Below are 17,728 nucleotides of genomic sequence, written 5' to 3'. Positions count from 1 at the left end.
GAGTTTTCTTCAAAATTATACTTTGTGTTATGTGGTGGAAATGGAGGGAGTCCTGGGGCTTGGCCCACAGCAGCAGTGATTTTGGGAGTGCACTCATGGCCCTGCACTTCACAATCACCCTTCCACTAGGAGAACTGATGCTGTGAGTTTGCTTCAGTGTGAGCTCGTGCATATCTTCACATGCAGGTTCACCCTGGAGAGCCTCAGAGTTCTACAGGAACTTCACAGGTGCCACCTGAGCCCTCAGGGATGCGGTAGTAGCAGCTTAGGAGAAGGCACCTCTTTCCAGTCTCCCTGGGCATAGGCACATGGATGTCACAGTGTGACCACAACACTCCATGCTCTCTGTCAGCTGGAGGCTTCGAGTCCAAGCACTGCTTGGTTGTCATCACTGAAAAAAAAGATACTCTCACAGTGCTTTTGGTATGGGCACATGTACCTGTTCCACCTCTTAGATTCAGCAAAGGTTTAGCTGTGTGGTCAAAGGTACTTGCAAAGTCTTGAACTTTTGCATTTAATAGTTTTGTCCCTGTCCTGGATAAAAGCAGAGCTGAAGTGAGGACCATAGAGAAAGGGGCCTCTTTCTTTGAAAGGCAGAAGTGGATTTGATCTGATCATTTCCAGCCCTGGATGAACTGGATGCTTTTGACTATCTTGCCGCAATGGTCCCACCCCCAGTTCCTTTTGTCCCTGGCCCACCTCCACGCCATTGCCTTTGCAGCCCGCTCGCAGTGTCAGTGACCTCCCTCCTGCCCAGGCTGATGGGCTTTCTGTTTTGCAGCAAGACGTTTTTACACACAGAGCAAAGCAGGACATGGCACTCAACACATCCATTGCCCTGTGGCTCAGTCGCCTGTGTGTGACCGTGGGCGAGACCTTACTAAGCGTGCCTTTTTAACCTAGGACAGCCAGTCTCTTTATGTTTCTCTTCCCTCCCCATCCCCTGTCTAGCTTTCCATGACAGCATTAAAACCTTTCTGTGCTTCAGCTACAATTTTTTGTGGTGTTAATCCGCAGAAAGTGATTTGAAACAACTGTAGCCTGCTCCAACTCCTGTTTTGGAGCTGGTGTAAGATTCTCTTGTACACTTTCCAGGGCTCATTTGAATCGTTTTTTTCATTATGCTTCGAGGCCCTTTGTCCTTCAGGGATGGAAGGTTTTTAATCAGGCAAATTGTTCTGTTAGAAATGAAGCTGTCTTAGAAGTTAGCCCTTGGGATGGTGTTTGTGCAGAGAGGCTTAGCTAAGATTTCTATAGAGCTTTCTGGGTGGAAACACTGCAGAGCAGAGGGTTTGACTGATACGTCCAAGGTTGCACAGAGAGTCAGCAGCAGAGGCAGAAGTTACTTGACGTGCTTGGCTCTGTCGATGGCACACAGAGGAAGGCCAGGATCAACAAGGCACATGGGCTGTGGCTCAGTGAGAGCTGTAGTTTGATTTCCAGCTTTTCTGGAATGAGTGGCTGGGGTGGAAGGGTGCACAAGCCCCAGTACTGCTTCTGGCACAGCCTGGTGGTAATACAGATGGATTACTCCCTCTCTTTGTTATTTTTAATCTTTCCTTAGATTACCTAAACCCAGTGGAAGAGAACCCATTTGTTTCCCGACGAAAGAATGGAGATCTCCAAGCTGTGGACAACCCAGAGTATCACAACGCTCCAAATGGGCAGCCCAAAGCAGAGGATGAGTACGTGAATGAGCCGTTGTACCTCAACACTTTTGCAAACACCTTGGAAAATGCCGAGTACCTGAAGAACAATTTGCCGGAGAAAGCTAAGAAGGCCTTCGACAACCCAGACTACTGGAATCACAGCCTGCCCCCACGAAGCACCCTCCAGCACCCGGACTACCTGCAAGAGTACAGCACAAAATACTTTTACAAACAGAATGGACGGATCCGGCCCATTGTGGCAGAGAATCCTGAATACCTCTCCGAGTTCTCCCTGAAGCCTGGCACTGTGCTGCCCCCGCCGCCCTACAGACACCGGAATACGGTGGTGTAGCGACTGCGGTCTTACAGAAGTGGAAAGGCAACCCCTTCTAGCTGCCTCGCTCTTTCTCTCTCTCCTTTTCTGTCTCTCCTCCCTCCCTCCCTTTCTTTCTCCCATGAGCTTCCTCTTCTTGCCAGTTCACTCATTTTTGATATTTCCAAGTGAATGGATGTCTTGGAGTCGTTTGCAGATTGAGTTGGGAACCTGGAAAGAAGGAAGGAAAGAGACTGAAAGAAGGCAATGTACAACCTGGCGATTCTCACTTTCCGCAGATCCGGAGGGTCGGACAGTCAGAGAAGCCGGGCAGCAGCAGGAGAGGCCAGTGGCACTGTTGCCTGTCTTGGAGCAGGTTCTCAGTGATTGAAGCCAGATGTGGTAGGGAAAGCCACAGAGAGGCTGTTTTCTTTCAGCAGGAACTGATGAGAGTCTGTACAGCATTCCTGGAAATCTCAGTGCAGTTTCCATTAGGGTGAAAAATGGACGATTTTTATATCATGTGTGATAGCATAGTAATTGAGATTGAGAATCCAATTTCTTTCTCTAACACTTTCTATCCCAGCGACTTAAAATGGCTAACCTGGCTTTTCATAATCATTCAGATCTTCATTGTGGCTTTCCAAGAAATGATGATGTGACTCTGATACACAGCTAAAGCCTTTTTCTGAGCCACACCATGATTTTGTGCCAATTCCTAACCGCAGAGACTCCAGCTCAGAACTGGTACATGACATGACCTTTTTGTATATGTGCCAACTTCAAACAAAAAAACCCTTTCAGAAAAGAATAACAAAACCACACCTCCAATATGTTCTTTTTGAACCTAAAAGGCCAAGAAACCAAGATTTGTATGCAAACAGCTTAGCTTTCCTGTTTTATACCTGCTGATTATAGATACATAGGAAGACCCAAACAAATTCTCCCCTCTTTTTCTTCTTGGTGATCATGAAGGGAGTTGGGGATGCTGTCAGGCAACACTGAGGAACTGAGGACAAGATGGAGAACTGGAGAGCTTGATATGGGTCATGAAGTCTACTGGTGTTCTGTGGGGTGGTGGTGGGAAGGGTCCTTTAAACTGGAAGACACACACTGGACTGGAGAAAATGCACATAGTGGTTCACTGGAGAAAGTGCACATAGTGGTTCACTGGAAAGATAGTTTGCACTTAAGCTCTGATTTTATTTGAACTATTTTCTGGATTTTGAATGAAGCAATATGGAAGTGACCAGCAAAATACAAAATAATAATTTTAAATTTAAAAAAAAAATAATTATATGTAAAGGTTGACTGTGGAAATACCAAAATGAAGCAAATCAAGTCTTTGGAACAATGTCTACCAGTTCTGAGAGGCCATTGCATTGACTGCTTCAGAGAATACAGTGACAGAGCAACCAGCTCTTGCTGCTACCACGTGAAGGACAGCACAGCAAGCCCTGACAGGGATCAGAGGAGACAAATGTTTTGCTCTGGCTTGCAGCACAGGATGGAATACTTTTTTTTCTAAAAGGAAGATTACTCTGGCACAGAGGACAGTGCATACAAGGTTGGAGAAGTCAAAATGCGCATGACTCACGGAAGCTTTCAGTCAAAAATGTAAATAAGTATGAGTCAGTGTCCTTGCACTTAGTTCTGCTTTCATCAACCTCAGTTTTTAGGTAGACACCCCCACCTCACCCCCTGGCCTGCTCCTCTTTGGGAATATTTGTCAGCCAGAGTTCTGGACGTTTTTAGCAATCTGAAGCAGATGGAGCTGGGAAGGGCCAGAGACACTGTTTGTTTGCTCCTGATGCACCAAGACCCATGTGTGTGAGAACATTTGCATACCTAGTTCTCACCAAAAATCCTAAAGAACTATTAAGTACCTTTGAAGATCTGCCTGTGTCTCTATCCATCATGGCTTTTAAACAGGAAGAAACAACACCCGATGGATGGCAATCTTAGGTGATACAACAGTATCTCAGTTTATGCGCTTCAGTACTGTTAAAGTTGAGATATTTGGGGTGACGGCAATGAAACCAGCAACCACCAGTGTTCTGGCAATGGCGTCAGGCTCCTCCAGAACCCTGCCATCTGAACAGCTTGCCACCTTTAATCATTGGGGAATAAGGGAAGAAGTAAGAAACACATGGTGGTCACCCAAATCATGGTAGCTAGGGGTCAGCCTGACGAACGTATGAAGAGATTTCAAACCTGGGTTGGGTGTTACATTTGTAGATGGAAGGCAAATTGTATATGATGACTAGGTCGAGGTTGGTTCAGCCGACAGCCTGTTTCTGCATCAGCTGCAGGGTGGATATTAAACCCGTAAATGGAATATGTAGCTGAAGAGTCTGAAAACAGCAGGAACAAGTACAGATCTTTGAAGGTATTACAAGATGTTGGGTCAAGTGGTACCAGGGTGGTCTCTGGTGGCCGCACAAAGTGACCAGCAGACCACTAAAGTGGGAAGGATGGTTACAAAAATATCACGTCTTGCTTATTGCTGGTGCCATCTGTAGCTCCTCGTGACCTTGGTAGGAGATGGAAGAGGACATTGGGCAGGGGCTGGAGATGCAGGGGTGGTGTGAGGCCCTGGAGAGCACGCTCCGGGGAAGGTTCGCCAGCAGTAGTGCTCACAGGGCGTCATCTGAAGCACAGGCAAAGCTCTGCCAGATTGGGATGCAATTGCCAAGCTGCCCGAGGACAACGACTGGCATGGGATTGTGGCTGACCTGTTTCAGCGCAGAAGCAGCTCAGGTTCTGTAGGTAGGTGGAGAAAGGGGTTGATTTGTCCCTGAACAAGTCTCATATCAGAGTAACTCCTAATGGAGAAAAAATTAAATTCTGGTACAGCTTATGTGTTTGAATTCACGGAGGTGCACTCAAAGGCTGCTGGGCAGAAGCGCACACAGCTCGGCCCGGGTGGGACAGGGCTGGGATGTAGCTGCTGACAGAAGGTGAGGCCAGTTTGTTTCTCTGGTAATTAAGTAGTACCGGTGTTGGAAACAAGCTCGTCAAATAATCAAAATGTAAATAATTGTGGTTTTTAACAACTTAACACTTTCTTACAAAACTTGAATTATTTATTCATTTTGCTGACTGTGGGTGTGATAATATATATTTAAGTAGCGTGTAAATGCGGAGGTTCCTTGAAGCGAGGCAGCGTGAAGGCGGGAACAGAAGCTGCTTTGGGCCGGGCCATGCCAGCTGTGTGGTGACTAGAGGGCAAACAAGGGGCTGATGGGCACAGTCGTGATGGTGGAAAACTCAACAACTGCAGCCTCATAAATGTCTGGCTTTTTGTTTTGTCTGTTTGTGGGGGTTTTTTTTGTGTGTTTGGTTTGATTTTTAGGGGGAAGTGTTTGTTTGTTTTGTGGGTTTTTTATGTTTTTTCCCTGAGCTTCTGGTTTGTGTTGAATTTGCTGAAAATGGTCCTTACGTTTCCTGCGCTGCCAGCAGGTGACGTTTGTTCTGCCCATGGTGCTGGGCACCTGGGTGACCGGTTCCTTCTCCCCAGAAAGATTCGCGATCTTGTGAACACAGCCCGTAGATGCGCGCGTTCCCTCTGGAAGCGTGGTGTCGCTCAGCTCCTTGGACAGGTTTTTGTCTCTTGGACAAAGCTTAACCGTGGTTAAAGAAAAAAAAGCAAAACTAAGGGCAGAACTGTTTGGCTGTTTTAATCTGATCAGCAGAAATAACTGGCTGGTCCTAACTCACATGTTTGCCTTAGTGGGTGTCAGCTGCTGGCGTGGTGAAGGGAAGGTGGGCAAACGTACATGGCAAAATCATGGCAGGTATTCAACTGATTATGTTGTGAAAGATGTGGGTCAGGCTTTTTAATGAATAGTCACAGGTTTGGGGAAAACAAACAAACAAACCAGTATTTCCACACAAACTGCATTTTGTCAGCACAAAGCAATAGGTGAGAGCATTAGTAGAAGTGTTTTGTTTGGCTGTAATTAGTTCTCTGGTTCTTCTATGGTATCTGTACACAGCACTGTCAGGTTTTATGGGTTTTATAATGCGGTCTCCTATGTGTAAATGTGTTCCTTTCCCTGTGCAACTGAAGAGCAGTGACTAACTTTCCTAGAGCAGATACCTGAGCGTGTATCAGCTGTTGTCCAAGGCACAAGGCAATGCACTAAATGAAAGAGAACAGCAGCTTATTTTTTCCTAATCTCTTTCAGTGACATTTGTCTTAGATGTTATTATCTACCTGAGGGTTATTTCACACAGATGGGGATGCTGGATCCGATTGACTTACTGTAACATAATTGACTGAAACCAACTATTCTTTCTTCAACTCTTTTCAAATTTTTCTGCAAAATAGCCAGGAGGGATTCTTACATGGCCGCTCACTCAGATGCAGCAGAGTGTTTACAGCTTGCCTTCAAACAGGTCATCTCGCACAGGTAGCAAGCAATGGAAATAAATCTGAGCAGGTATCATCAGTAGGAGCCACCATGTGGGTCTGTTTCAGGTACCTTAAGCTCAGCCCAGAAATCCTTTGCACAGAGAAAGGTTGTGTTAACCCTGCTTTGTACCACTGATTTGGTAGAAAATGCATTTCTCGACTGCAGTACTTGTGTGGAATGATCTCTTTTCATTTATTTCTGGGGACTGGAACTAGATGATCTTTAAAGTCCCCTCCAACCCAAACCATTTTGTGATTAATGGGCAAATACGTTTCCCTTGCCGTTCCGTGGCGGGCAGGCTGTGTGTGAAGGGTGCCGGGGCAGGGCAGCCTGTGCACGCACCACTGCCCCGGTACCTGTTTGCACTGATGATTTGAGAGGGAGTTACAGGGGAGCGTTTCCACCCGCCCTCAGCCACCACCGTGCCCAGACTAGAAGCAAAGAAAATGGCAACTCTGAAAGACCAGCTTGCCCCTGACTTTCTGCAGATCCATTCTTTCCATTGCTATAGGGCGAGCTGGGCAGGACAATGGAAAACACGAGCTGTGAGGTAAGTCAGCCTAGAAATACGCCTTGAAGTTGGGGTTTTTTTGAGGATGGAGCTATATGGGAAACTTAGGTATTTATTAAACTGAAAAATCTTTTTTTCTGATGGGGGTCTGTGTAGGTGTCCTGCATCATGGTGGCAGCTAAAGGTATTAAGGGATTATTTGAGCTCCATTGTACCACCTGCAAGATGAGGCTTTGGCCCAACTCAGAATTAGGCTGCTGGTCTTGGCATTCCCCAGGGTAACCGAAGGTGTCCCAGTCAGCCTTGCTTCACCCTGGGCAAGTGTCTGTTCATGGACAGGGTGGCAGCCCCTGCAGCTCCGGTGTGCTCACACCCGCTGTCCCTTTGAGAGAGAGGAAACGGGAGTGACAGAAATGCCCCAGGCAGGACTGATGGCTGGGGCATCGCTCACCTGTTGGCATGGATTTTCCCATCACTTTGCACAACTGGAGTATCAGGGCTTCCCTTGCTATTTCCCAGACACATTTTGGAACTGTTTGCTCAGGTAGGTATTCACCTGCTTTGAAGGCCGTTTAGGTTGAGCATGTGTGGTGGAGCAGAGGATTTTTTTTGTCTGAACCAGAGCTGGGCTTCTGGTTTTCAGTCATGTCTTTGGCTCTTACAGAGCACCTCAAAGGGGACAGTACTATCTCCTCGAGTTCCCTTCGGCAGGTAGTTTTTAAAAGGTGGTGTCGCGGTTACATGAAGACTGTGTGCATGTTCATTTCTAGCTCTGTCACTTGCAATATTCTCATTCCTGTGTATCTTAGACCTCTGCTGCTGACACAACAGCTCATCCATTGTTATATAAAACCTTTTATTTGAGTTTAATTGGTTTTTAGAAAACCAAGGCTGTGCAGGGTGGGTTTGATTGGCTGCAATATTCACACTCCATCACACGCAGAGAGCTGCGGGTCGTCCCTCATGGCAGCCTCTGTGCCGGGTTGCTGTGTTTGCAAGATTCCCCCTCATTTTTATTTCCTGGCTCTTGCTAAGTGTTACACAGGTAGAAAAGGTCACTGTTGCAAATGGGGCTTTCAAACTGGGAAAGAAAAACAGAAATAAAGATCTGTGGTTACAAGTACCACTGTAAAACGTCCAAAAAAATCACATCATCTCCACCTTGGGTTTAATTGTATTTTAGCAGTGGGTAATATTCCTGTACTGTTGAGTGGATTATAATGCTGTTACGCTGGTAGGCTCTTTGCTCTTGGGGAAATGACTGACAGGTCATTTCAGGGGCAGCTGGTGGGTGTTCAGGTCTGGCTGATGGTGGCAGGACTTGCTTCAACTGCAGCCAGAGTTGCGTCCACCCAAGGCATCTTCCAGCTGGGGTCCGTGCAGACAAGCCAGGAAAAGGTATGAGGGGGAAGCCTAAGGACATTGTCCCGATTGGGAAATGAGGAGTCAGAGCTGGTTTGTTGTTGTTGTTTTTTTTTTTTTCTTTTCTTGTTATTTAATTTTGAGAGAGAGCTTTGTGGACCTTGGTAGAGAGGGGTTTTAAGGGAGACCTGTAAGGTGTTTTGCAGGGTGAGTAATTAATTATTTCCCAGTCCTTCTCCCCTCCCCAATTAAAAAAGCCATGAAATTGTGCTCCAGATGTGTTGTGGATGAAACCACCAGGGCAAAGGTACGTCTCACGTAGCACTGTCTCGCTGGTGGCTCGGGTGTGACCAGGGTGCCCATCAGCGCCCTTTACCAGCACGTTTGTCCCCGCGGCGCCATCAGCCCCGTGCCCTGCCCAACCTTTGAGCCCTCCAAGGGAGAAAACACTGTATTGTCCATAGCACTCCGAAGACTAAACCCTTTTGGGATAACCACAGTAATAAACTGTGAATGGTATTTTATAAGTAAGTGTAGATATGTATGCCGTTCTTTTGAGGTAAGGTACTATGACATATGTAGCATAAACTGGTACTGCTGTTAAATGGGTCGATAATTAACTGAGCAGCTGTGTAAGGGGTAGCTAACTTTGAATGCACCAAACCACCCTTTCTTTGGAGACAGGGACTGAAGGGAGTTGCTGGGTACTTGTCATTTTATGGTGGGATATGTTAAGAGGAAAATGCAGGTCAATAAAACGCATAACTTTTTATAGCATTTTATTGTTGGAGATTGGTACATATTCAATACATTATTCACTGTGGTTTTAATCTCTTTTTTGCCCAGTTTTTGCAATTTCCCCAACATCATAAGCCAGAATTTCTAAAGCAGTAGCAGCCCAGCTGTAGGGGGGCGGAATTAAGGGGAAAAAGCAGTCTTTTTCTGAAAAACAGAGATATCCAAAATATATTTCCTGACCTGGCACTCTTGAACTATTGACTTTTTCTTCCTGATGAGGCTCAGACTCCCAGGCCCGGAGGATGACATTACTGTCCCCTCACCATCAAAAGCCAAGCCCCGGCTGGGAGATGACGCAGGAGCAGCACCAAACTCCTGCGAGATGCTCTGCAGCCAGGGAGGTGGGTGAGAGAGAGAGATGATGGGGCCAGTCTGGGTTGTAGCCAACTCGCCTTGTTCTCAAAGTGCAAAGGAAAAAAAAAAACAACAACAACAACACTACTTCTGCCTTATGAAGTAAGTACATACCTTCAGACGAAGAGAAACATCAGCATGTTGGGGAAGATGCTAATTTCTTGCAAAGTGATGCATTCAGAGTTAGCTGCCTTTCTGAAATAAAAAAAAAAAATACAAAAACTACTGTATGTTACTTTGAAAATGTGAATAGTATTTTTATAGCTTGTTAAAGACACAGCTAGTTGCATTTGTAAATAAGGATAATGTTGCTTTTATTTTCCTTGTGGACATCATTATTTGGAACATAATTGTCCTTAGAGTTGATTTGTATATAGGTAATTTGCTTGTGATTTAAGCCGCTCCTCCCCTTTTCTTTCTCTTCCTTCCCACCCTCTGGTTTTGGTTAGAAGTACCATTTTTGGCATTCTGTGTGATTCTGTGTTTTAGCACTATTGTGGTGTGTTCAGACTTTCTGCACTTGCTTACACAGTAGGGTATGCCAATTGTATGTGGTGTAACGTTACTTTAACCTTTTGTTTCTCATATTTTAGCTATCGAGAATTATGCACTGTTAAAATACTGACCTGGGTTAATATTAGGTACATATTTTAGCATAATTTCCCTTCTTTTCATGGTTTCTTCTTGGTTTTTTGTTTTGTTTCCTTCCCTCCCTTTTTGTCTTGTTTGGAGGCTGGGGAGAAACCTGTGGATCTTCTCTTTGTGTGGTTATATTTCCTGCCCCCCCCACCCCCCGCCCCATGTGCAGTCCCGAGTTTCTCCTCACGGTCCTTGGGGTAGAGCTTTATCTGTTTGTTAAGGCAAATGTAGACTGTGACCCACCTTGCACCAACCCATGCTCATCCCAGCTGAACAATTTGAAAACTGTTCTGCCTTTTTGTTACATGAATCTGTCAGAAATATATTTTTAATTTAATATAAATGAAATTCAATAAAATATGAAACAAACTCTCTGTGTACGTGTGAAATTTCTTGCCAGGGTTCAGGTGCTGCCAGCAACAGGGACTCAGCCCCTGCTCAGGTAAGGCCCCGTGTGTGTCTGTGTGTGCACATCTTTGTGTGTGAGTGCAATGCAGGCATGCCTGTGGTGGGGGGGAAGGAGGGAGAGGAAGAAAGAAGAGAGGGAAAGGAGATCAAGAGGTAAAGAGAAAGGGGGGGAAAGAAAGACAAGAGAGAAAAAAGAGGAGGGAAGAAAGAGGAGAGAGAAACAAGAGCAAAAGAGAGGAGAGAAAAAGGGGGGGAGAGCAAGATGGAAGGAGGAAGGAAGGAAGGAAGGAAGGAAGGAAGGAAGGAAGGAAGGAAGGAAGGAAGGAAGGAAGGAAGGAAGGAAGGAAGGAAGGGTAAGAGACAAAAAGAAAGAGAGGGAAAGAGGAGGGGAGAGAGAGTAAAAGGAAGGAGAAAGGGGAAATGGAAAGAAAGGAGGAGGGAAGGTCGGAGAAAGATGAAGAGAGGGAAAGGAGATGGAGAAGAGATAAAGAGAAAGGGGGGGAGAGAGAGCAAGAGAAGAGAGGAAAAAAGAGGGGGGAGAGAGAAACAAGAGAAGAAAGAAAATGGAGAGAGACTTAAATGGGGGAAGAAAGCAAAAGAGGGGAAAGACAAAGAGAAAAAGGAAAGAGGAAGAAAGACGGAAAGAGAAAGTAAGAGAAAGGGGGAGAGAGCGAGAAGATGGGAGGAGGAGGGAAAGGAAAAAGAAACAGACAAAAACAGGAAGGAAGGAAGGAGAGAAAAGGAAAAGGGGGAAAGAGGAGGGGAGAGAGTAAAAGGAAAGAGAAAGGAGAAATGGAAAGAAAGGAGGGAAGGTGAGAGGAAGATAAAGGGAGAAAGAAGACTTGGAGAGGAGAAGAGATAAAGAGGGGGGAGAGAGAGCGAGAGAGAAAGAAAAGAGAGAGAAAAAAGAGGAAGAGCAGAGAGAAGGTGAGAGATAGGAAATGGAGAGAGAGAATGAAATGAGGGAAAGAGAGCAAAAGAGAGGAGAGAAAGAAAGAGGAAGAAAGATGGAAAGTAGAAGAGAGTGAGAGGAAGATGGGAGGAGGGAAAGAGAAATAGACAAAAACAGGAGAGAGGAAAGGGAAAGAGGGAGGGAAGGAGATAGTTTATTTATTTACAAACAAATATCAACAACAAATCCACAAGTTACAGTGAAGTTTGACAGCACACTTTCTAACCTAGATTACAAGTACCTCTTTTCAAGGCAGTTGCCTGTCAGAGAACAAGTTCTGGTCAGAAACAAGAGCTATACCTCAGAACACTCTATAGTTTGGATCTCGAAGCTGAGAAGTCACATTTTAGGTTCCTTTGTTTACTGTGAAGATGCTTAAGGGAAATGGCTGTTCTATCAGTAGGCTCAAAAAAATAAGCTTTTTAATGAAATATTCACCATGGCTCAAATTGCATTTCTTTCTTTACAATGTTGTATAATAGCTGAAAAGGCCTAGTTAGTTAGCTGTAGGTGCTGCTGCTATGCAGCCAGTTCACCTCTTTTGCATTTAGAGATGAGCAGGTTCTATTTCCCTTCTAAGGGGTTTAACCAAACTTCCAACAACTGAAAAAAACCAACCCAAAAGCTCTGTTGATAGTGCTTTTATAGCCATGAATATCTTCCAGCTGCATTTAAAACCTGTTAATAAAAAATCTTCATGACACACTTTTTAAACCTTTTTTCCATATCAGTGGCATCTTGTTAAACAGCCCCATGAAAAAATAGAAAGTCAAGTAAAAATATCACAAAAACTAGAGAAACAAATGCAAAGAAGCTGAAAATATAAGAGCTCTACCCAGAAAATAAATACACATCTACTCCCACCTGACATTATGAGTGTGATACTAAAAAGCCTCATTTCAGGAAACAATTTCTGTATGTAATTATAAAATTATTCCTTAAACAACAGGAAATTGGGGATATATTATAAAGACAATAAATGAAAGGCCATAATAGGTATCATCTGCATTTTCCCATATCAAATAGTAGAGTATTTGACATGCCTATAGTTAATAAAATGGTAGACAAATGTTTGAAAATGGCTAATTATCCATATGTGGGGTTGGGTACTACTATGAGGGTAATACAGAGGAGTATTTAGCAGCACTGCCTACATTCATTTTCTGTTGTCATTGAAGACTCTGGCGCATCACAGAGCAAGAACAGACTTTGCTCCTCACGTGCAGTGTCCTACAACTTTCTTTTAGGATTGCTCCTTTTCAAGGCTGTAGGGTGTACGCATGGTGCTGCATTACCTTTTAATAGCATGATAGTGCAATCCACAACTAATTATCAGTGTTCCATGAGTTCACGGTACTGTGTTTACGGCCTCACCATCAACTTCTTTGTGCTCACTCTGGTCTCCTTCACTGGTTTCATAACTTCAGCCTCGGGTCTCGCAGCCAACATGCTGTGGTGCTCACGCCATCACTTTTGCTCAGTAAAGAAAGGATTGAAACAAACAAGCAAACAAGAATAAAAATGAGGAAATAGAAAAACCTCCTGTTCAAATCACAAATTATCAGATTTTTTTTTTTTTTCCATATGGAAATACTCTCAGCATGTAAAAAAAAAGCATCAGCCTGAGCACGTGGCCCCTTCCCCAGCACAACATTCACTTCAAAAGCTGTGGTTAATCCCACAGGGTCTGGCACACACCCTAAGTAAAAGTGCTCTCGCTGCCCTGATCTGCCTCTCTGGCTAACCGCATTGCCAGGACCCCAGAGAACATTTTAAATTTAGTGAGAAACAGTAAAGGTCATTTGGCTCTTTGAGGTGCATTTTAAAATACTCCAGTCTCCCTGGATTGCAACTATTTGTTTCACGCATAACCTCGACATTTTATACCCAGTAGTTTGGAAAGGTCATTGCACAGACACACACAATCCTCCCAACGCCCTGTGCCTTGCTTGCAGCCTCACCGCTGACTTTCTCTCCTGCTTTCGGGAGGCTGTTGTCACAGCACTGCTTGCTGAAAAGCTCTTGGTCTTTCTTACCTTATTAAGCATTCCTGCTTTACAACTGTAGGTATTATAAACTCTATTTTCCGTAGGGTTGGCAGCAAAACAGATGCTGCTGCAAGCCCACCCTTCCCTGGGAAGGCAAGGGGCTGTGAAGGGAGGCTTGCAGCAGCAACCTGGCCCCGGCCACCGTCACCCCACGAGGCGCTTTGCAGGTCCTGTCCCGCACTCAGGGACACGCACACCCTGAGAGGCTGCAGCTCGTGTCATGCGGCGCAGAGGAAACGGTGTCTGGTGCAAAGACAGCGATTTGACAAAAAAAAAGCTAGTGACATGATCACAGGAGAACTTCAGCAATGCTTCAGAATAAATCAAATCCAGAGACATGAACAATGCAACAGAGGCAAGTGCTAGTAAATGCACTCTCTCCCCCTCTACTCCTTTCCCAAGTGAGTTTTATTTATAATACCTGGGGAAAAAATAACGATAATAATAATTTTTGTTTAACTAATCAGTCAACCTATTACTTTCCAGTGAAACGATATTAATTTAAAGCCCTCTGCCATTCATTCAGCAAAGGCCGATTTGGCAAAAGCTGTTGAACTCAGGGGTTTAACCTGCAACTGAAAAGCACAATTTCGCTTTTGCAAGCAGTTTCATGCTGCACTAATGGCAATGAAGTTCTTTATGGCTCTGTGTCACTTGTGAACCAGATGGGCAAGTGCAATATGAAATTATTTAAGCCCAAGGACTAATTTCTGAAGAAAGTTGATCCTACAACAACAGAAAAAGTTTCCTACAGGGATGGTAGGGCCTAACACACACACCGACAGTGGGCTTTACAAACTGGCCCACGACTGCCCAGTGTTCGTTTGCAGAGGTAGAACTGTCCCAGCTTCCTCCACCAGAAGTGTTCTGTCCAATCATTACAACCCTGTGCACTGAGCACAGGGCAAATGGGTTTTGCTCTCTCCAAAAGCAAAATAAGCAGCTGCTGCTGGCCCTGTAATGCCTCCATTAAGGCCTGGAACTGTCCAGGCAGGAGAGGCTGTTTTTAACAGTTTCAGTAATACTGAATAAGCCCCAGAATTCAGAAAAATCACTTTAAAGCTTGCACTCAATTTGCAAACCGTGCTATGATTGTAAAGCTGCTAAAGAGGTCCAATGAACACCCCATTTAAAACAAGCACCACCTCATGCATTGAAGAATGCATCAATGAGAAACTATCATCAGCAAATAAAAAATCAGCTCCACTGACCTGGCTGTGGCCATCGCCAAGGTGCAGTAGTTGACCATGTTTCCTCTATCACACCTCAAGCTGGCTCAGCAAATATTTTGGGAATTGTTGCCAGAAGCTAGAAAAAGTCAAAGGAGAAAAATAAAGCTATGCAAATGAGCTTCCATTTGGCTCTTTCAATCTGCCTGTAACACTTTGGTCAACTTAATTTCCCTGTCAGCCACACTGACAGACATGGGCTGTGCAAAATGTCTACATGAACTGTGCAAGGAGTTCAGCCCAGAAATGCCAGAGCTCTCAAGCTTTCGGCCATCCTCGGACTAGCTTGCGTGGGGATGGGTGGAAAAAAGGGACTGGACACATGCAACTGTAAGAGAGCTGGGAACAGCACTGTGAGTGAGGATCTTACCTGGAAAGCTGGATTTGCTGCCTGAGCTCTTCGTGTTGCTGTCACGGAGGCACCCCGAGGCTAATCTAAGGGACAACAGGGTCCAAAACAACTTTTATTAAACCAGTGAGAAACAGGGTTTTAGCACTCCAAAAGTGACTTAAATATAGTTTCGGGTATCAGTTGAGGAAAATGATTAAGGGGCAGCAACTGGTACAACAGGCGGTCCACAGAGTGCATGCACGTGGCTTCACCCAAAGCAATGCCGGAACCACCCCCGAGTCCCAGAGGAGTACACACTTGCCTGAATACGGTGCGGGATTATTCTTAAAGAGATAAAGGTAAAGCGTACGCTCGCGATTCCGTGAGGGTAAATTTATAATACACTCGCAATTCTGCGAGGGGTTTTACTCACACCCGTGGCAGCAAGGCAAGCGGAGTCTCGGCGGCAGGATCTTCTTCGTGCTCCGAGAGACCGGCGACAATGGGCCCAGTTTCGACGAGAGAGTCCCGTTTTTATACTGGCTGATCAGACCTGACTGTAGGCATTCTAGAAGCTTCTCTGCACCCCCACACCGTGTGTGGGGCGCCCCTGAAGCCTCCAAACATCCCCCACACTGGTCACAGGTGCCCAGCGGCTCAGTGGCGCCTCGGCAATCCCTTCTCCTAATGGCCCTGGCCAGGGTGCTCTGGGCCAAACAAAAGAAGCTGTTAGCTTCAAGTAGCAGAGAGAGGGAGATGTGCCTACTCCCTCCATACTGAAGGAGGTGGGGGGAGAGAGGGGGGTTTGCATTCTGCCACAGTTGCCAAAGTCCCCTCACCACACAGGAAGGTGGAGACTGAAATGTGTCCTGTGACATTTTAAGACCACTTCACTAAACATTTGCCACCTGAAAAGCCAGAAGTATGTTGGCTTAAGTTAACTGAAATATTGATTTGATGTTTAAGAACATTTGGCGGGGCTATAGGGGTAGGAGGTGGTTTTTTTGGGGGGGTTGTATTTGGGTCTTTTTTTTTCAGGGAGCAGGGTAGGGTATGCTTGGTTTTGTTTTAGATCCCTACACAGATCTCCCAGGCAGATCCTGGACATTCTGGAGCTGTTGATGCAGCCCTGGCTCCCTCCCTCCTGCCCAAGGTGGGTAATCTGTTGTTCACCTGCAGTCGTGGCTTGTTTCTCCCCAGGGCAAGGCTGATTTTGAAGGTGGGCCAGAAAGGAGGCAAAAACCCCAAACAGCTCAGGCCTTAATTCCTCACTCACCTGGGGACTGCTGTTTCTGAGCCCAAGCCCCCTCCAGCCTCCAACACAGCCACCAAGGGAGCCTTTACATCACTACTAAAGAAAAAAAAATAAAATTATTGTACTTAAAAAGCTCTTTCTGTGCTGTCTGCAACATTCCATTCAAACCCATCTTCTGCTTTACTTCTGCAGACACCAGACTAGGGCATCGCTGGGTTTAACCCTGACCATTAAAGCCCTATGCAAGTCCTTGTTTAAGGAGACAGCTGGCACCTCCAAAAGGGACACCTGCTCTGTGCCCTAACCTGTTGTGCCTGCTCACCTCTCCAGAAGGAATGGCTGACAAACAGCCAGCACATCTGCAAAAGCCTCCCCCTTACCGAAAAAAAACCCCACTGTAAAAGTGGCTGTTTCTATTGCTAAACCCCCCACAGCAGCCAGTGCTGGGGGCCACCGGAACAGCAGGCTGAGGTGCAGATAGCAGGAGCGGTCTGCAGAAGCCCCATGTGTCGAGTGCATGTTCATCATGATCTTTAATACAGACCTACTCTTTTTTACAAATATATTCAAAAAATAAATGTTAAAAACAACCAACCACCAACAGCAAGTCATGCAGCAGGCTGATCTTAGCAAAGTCCAGCTGCTGTCCTATCTCCCTGCCACACTCCGCTTTCCTGTCATGGGCCAGCACTGAACAAAGTTTAACGTGATCTCTGAGCCCTCAGCCCTTCACATCACCCTCCACACCATGCTCAATCAGGGCCACAACACCAAGATACAACATTACGGAAGCAGAAACTGATAATTTAATTTCACATAAATGGTATAAACTGTTTGCGCCAAGGCTCTGTTTGTCCTCGTGATAAATCCTCCCCTCTACTCCCTGCTTTTTTCCCACCACGAAAAGCCTTTACCATTATTAGGCAGAGAAAATCTGTATGAATTGCAATGCAAAAGACCAGCAAGTCAACAAGATCGTAGCAACAAGGGAACGAGTCATGGTTTCCTTTCAGCCATCCCCACAGTAACCTGCCTTTGTCCCTGTCACACAGGGCACATGCTGCTGTGCCCTGCGCAAGGGCCTTTTGCAGAGCTGAACGGAGGAATTACAACAAAGGAAATCTTTTGTTCCCACAGAATGGAAACGGTCCTGATTTTTCAGACCTTTGTACCAAAGTGTGCTCTTGGCAAGGCAGGGGCGAGGACTGGGGAGAAGATGGGAGCTGGGGAAGGCAGGCGGGATAAAGAAACAGCTGTGCTGAGTGAAAAGCAAACCAATCTCCTTCATGACCTGCTGCTTGGGCACCTGTGTTTTTCTCTGTTTTTCTACCTGTCCCTCTGACCTTGGTGGTCCCACTGGGGCTGGGGACTGTGGTACTCTCCCCACTTTCCTCGGCAGCTGAACAGTGGCTGATGGCATCACACGCTGCAGCACAGCACAGGGAAGGCAACCTGGAAAGC

At 45.7% G+C, this 17,728-nt stretch overlaps 1 protein-coding gene and 2 long non-coding RNA genes across 12 annotated transcripts in view; 1 reads left to right on the top strand and 2 right to left on the bottom strand.

Moving 5' to 3' along the window:
• Nucleotides 1–10,413, top strand: part of ERBB4 (erb-b2 receptor tyrosine kinase 4) — a 616,649-nt gene extending 606,236 nt beyond the window's left edge. For all 6 annotated transcript variants that reach the window (XM_071811269.1, XM_071811273.1, XM_071811270.1 and 3 more), the window contains one exon: nucleotides 1,565–10,413. In XM_071811269.1, the coding sequence (XP_071667370.1) occupies nucleotides 1,565–2,001 (437 nt within the window). In that variant the 3' untranslated portion in view covers nucleotides 2,002–10,413. The remainder of the gene's footprint in view (nucleotides 1–1,564) is intronic.
• Nucleotides 9,016–15,296, bottom strand: LOC139828447 (uncharacterized). The gene is made up of 3 exons (XR_011740045.1): nucleotides 15,052–15,296; nucleotides 12,700–14,760; nucleotides 9,016–9,600 (listed from the first exon to the last, which is right to left on the bottom strand). It is a non-coding gene; the product is annotated as an uncharacterized lncRNA (long non-coding RNA).
• Nucleotides 15,297–15,354: 58 nt separating this feature from the next.
• Nucleotides 15,355–17,728, bottom strand: part of LOC139828446 (uncharacterized) — a 64,689-nt gene continuing 62,315 nt past the window's right edge. For 3 of the 5 annotated variants that reach the window (XR_011740040.1, XR_011740042.1, XR_011740043.1), the window contains one exon: nucleotides 15,355–17,719. This is a non-coding gene — a long non-coding RNA (uncharacterized lncRNA). The remainder of the gene's footprint in view (nucleotides 17,720–17,728) is intronic. The other 2 variants (XR_011740041.1, XR_011740044.1) reach the window with 2 other exon arrangements.

Source organism: Patagioenas fasciata, chromosome 7 (genome assembly GCF_037038585.1).
Source record: "Patagioenas fasciata isolate bPatFas1 chromosome 7, bPatFas1.hap1, whole genome shotgun sequence".
Taxonomy (NCBI): domain Eukaryota; kingdom Metazoa; phylum Chordata; class Aves; order Columbiformes; family Columbidae; genus Patagioenas; species Patagioenas fasciata.
Note: the sequence above shows the minus strand (reverse complement) of the source record. Positions and strands in the feature narration are given on the sequence as shown.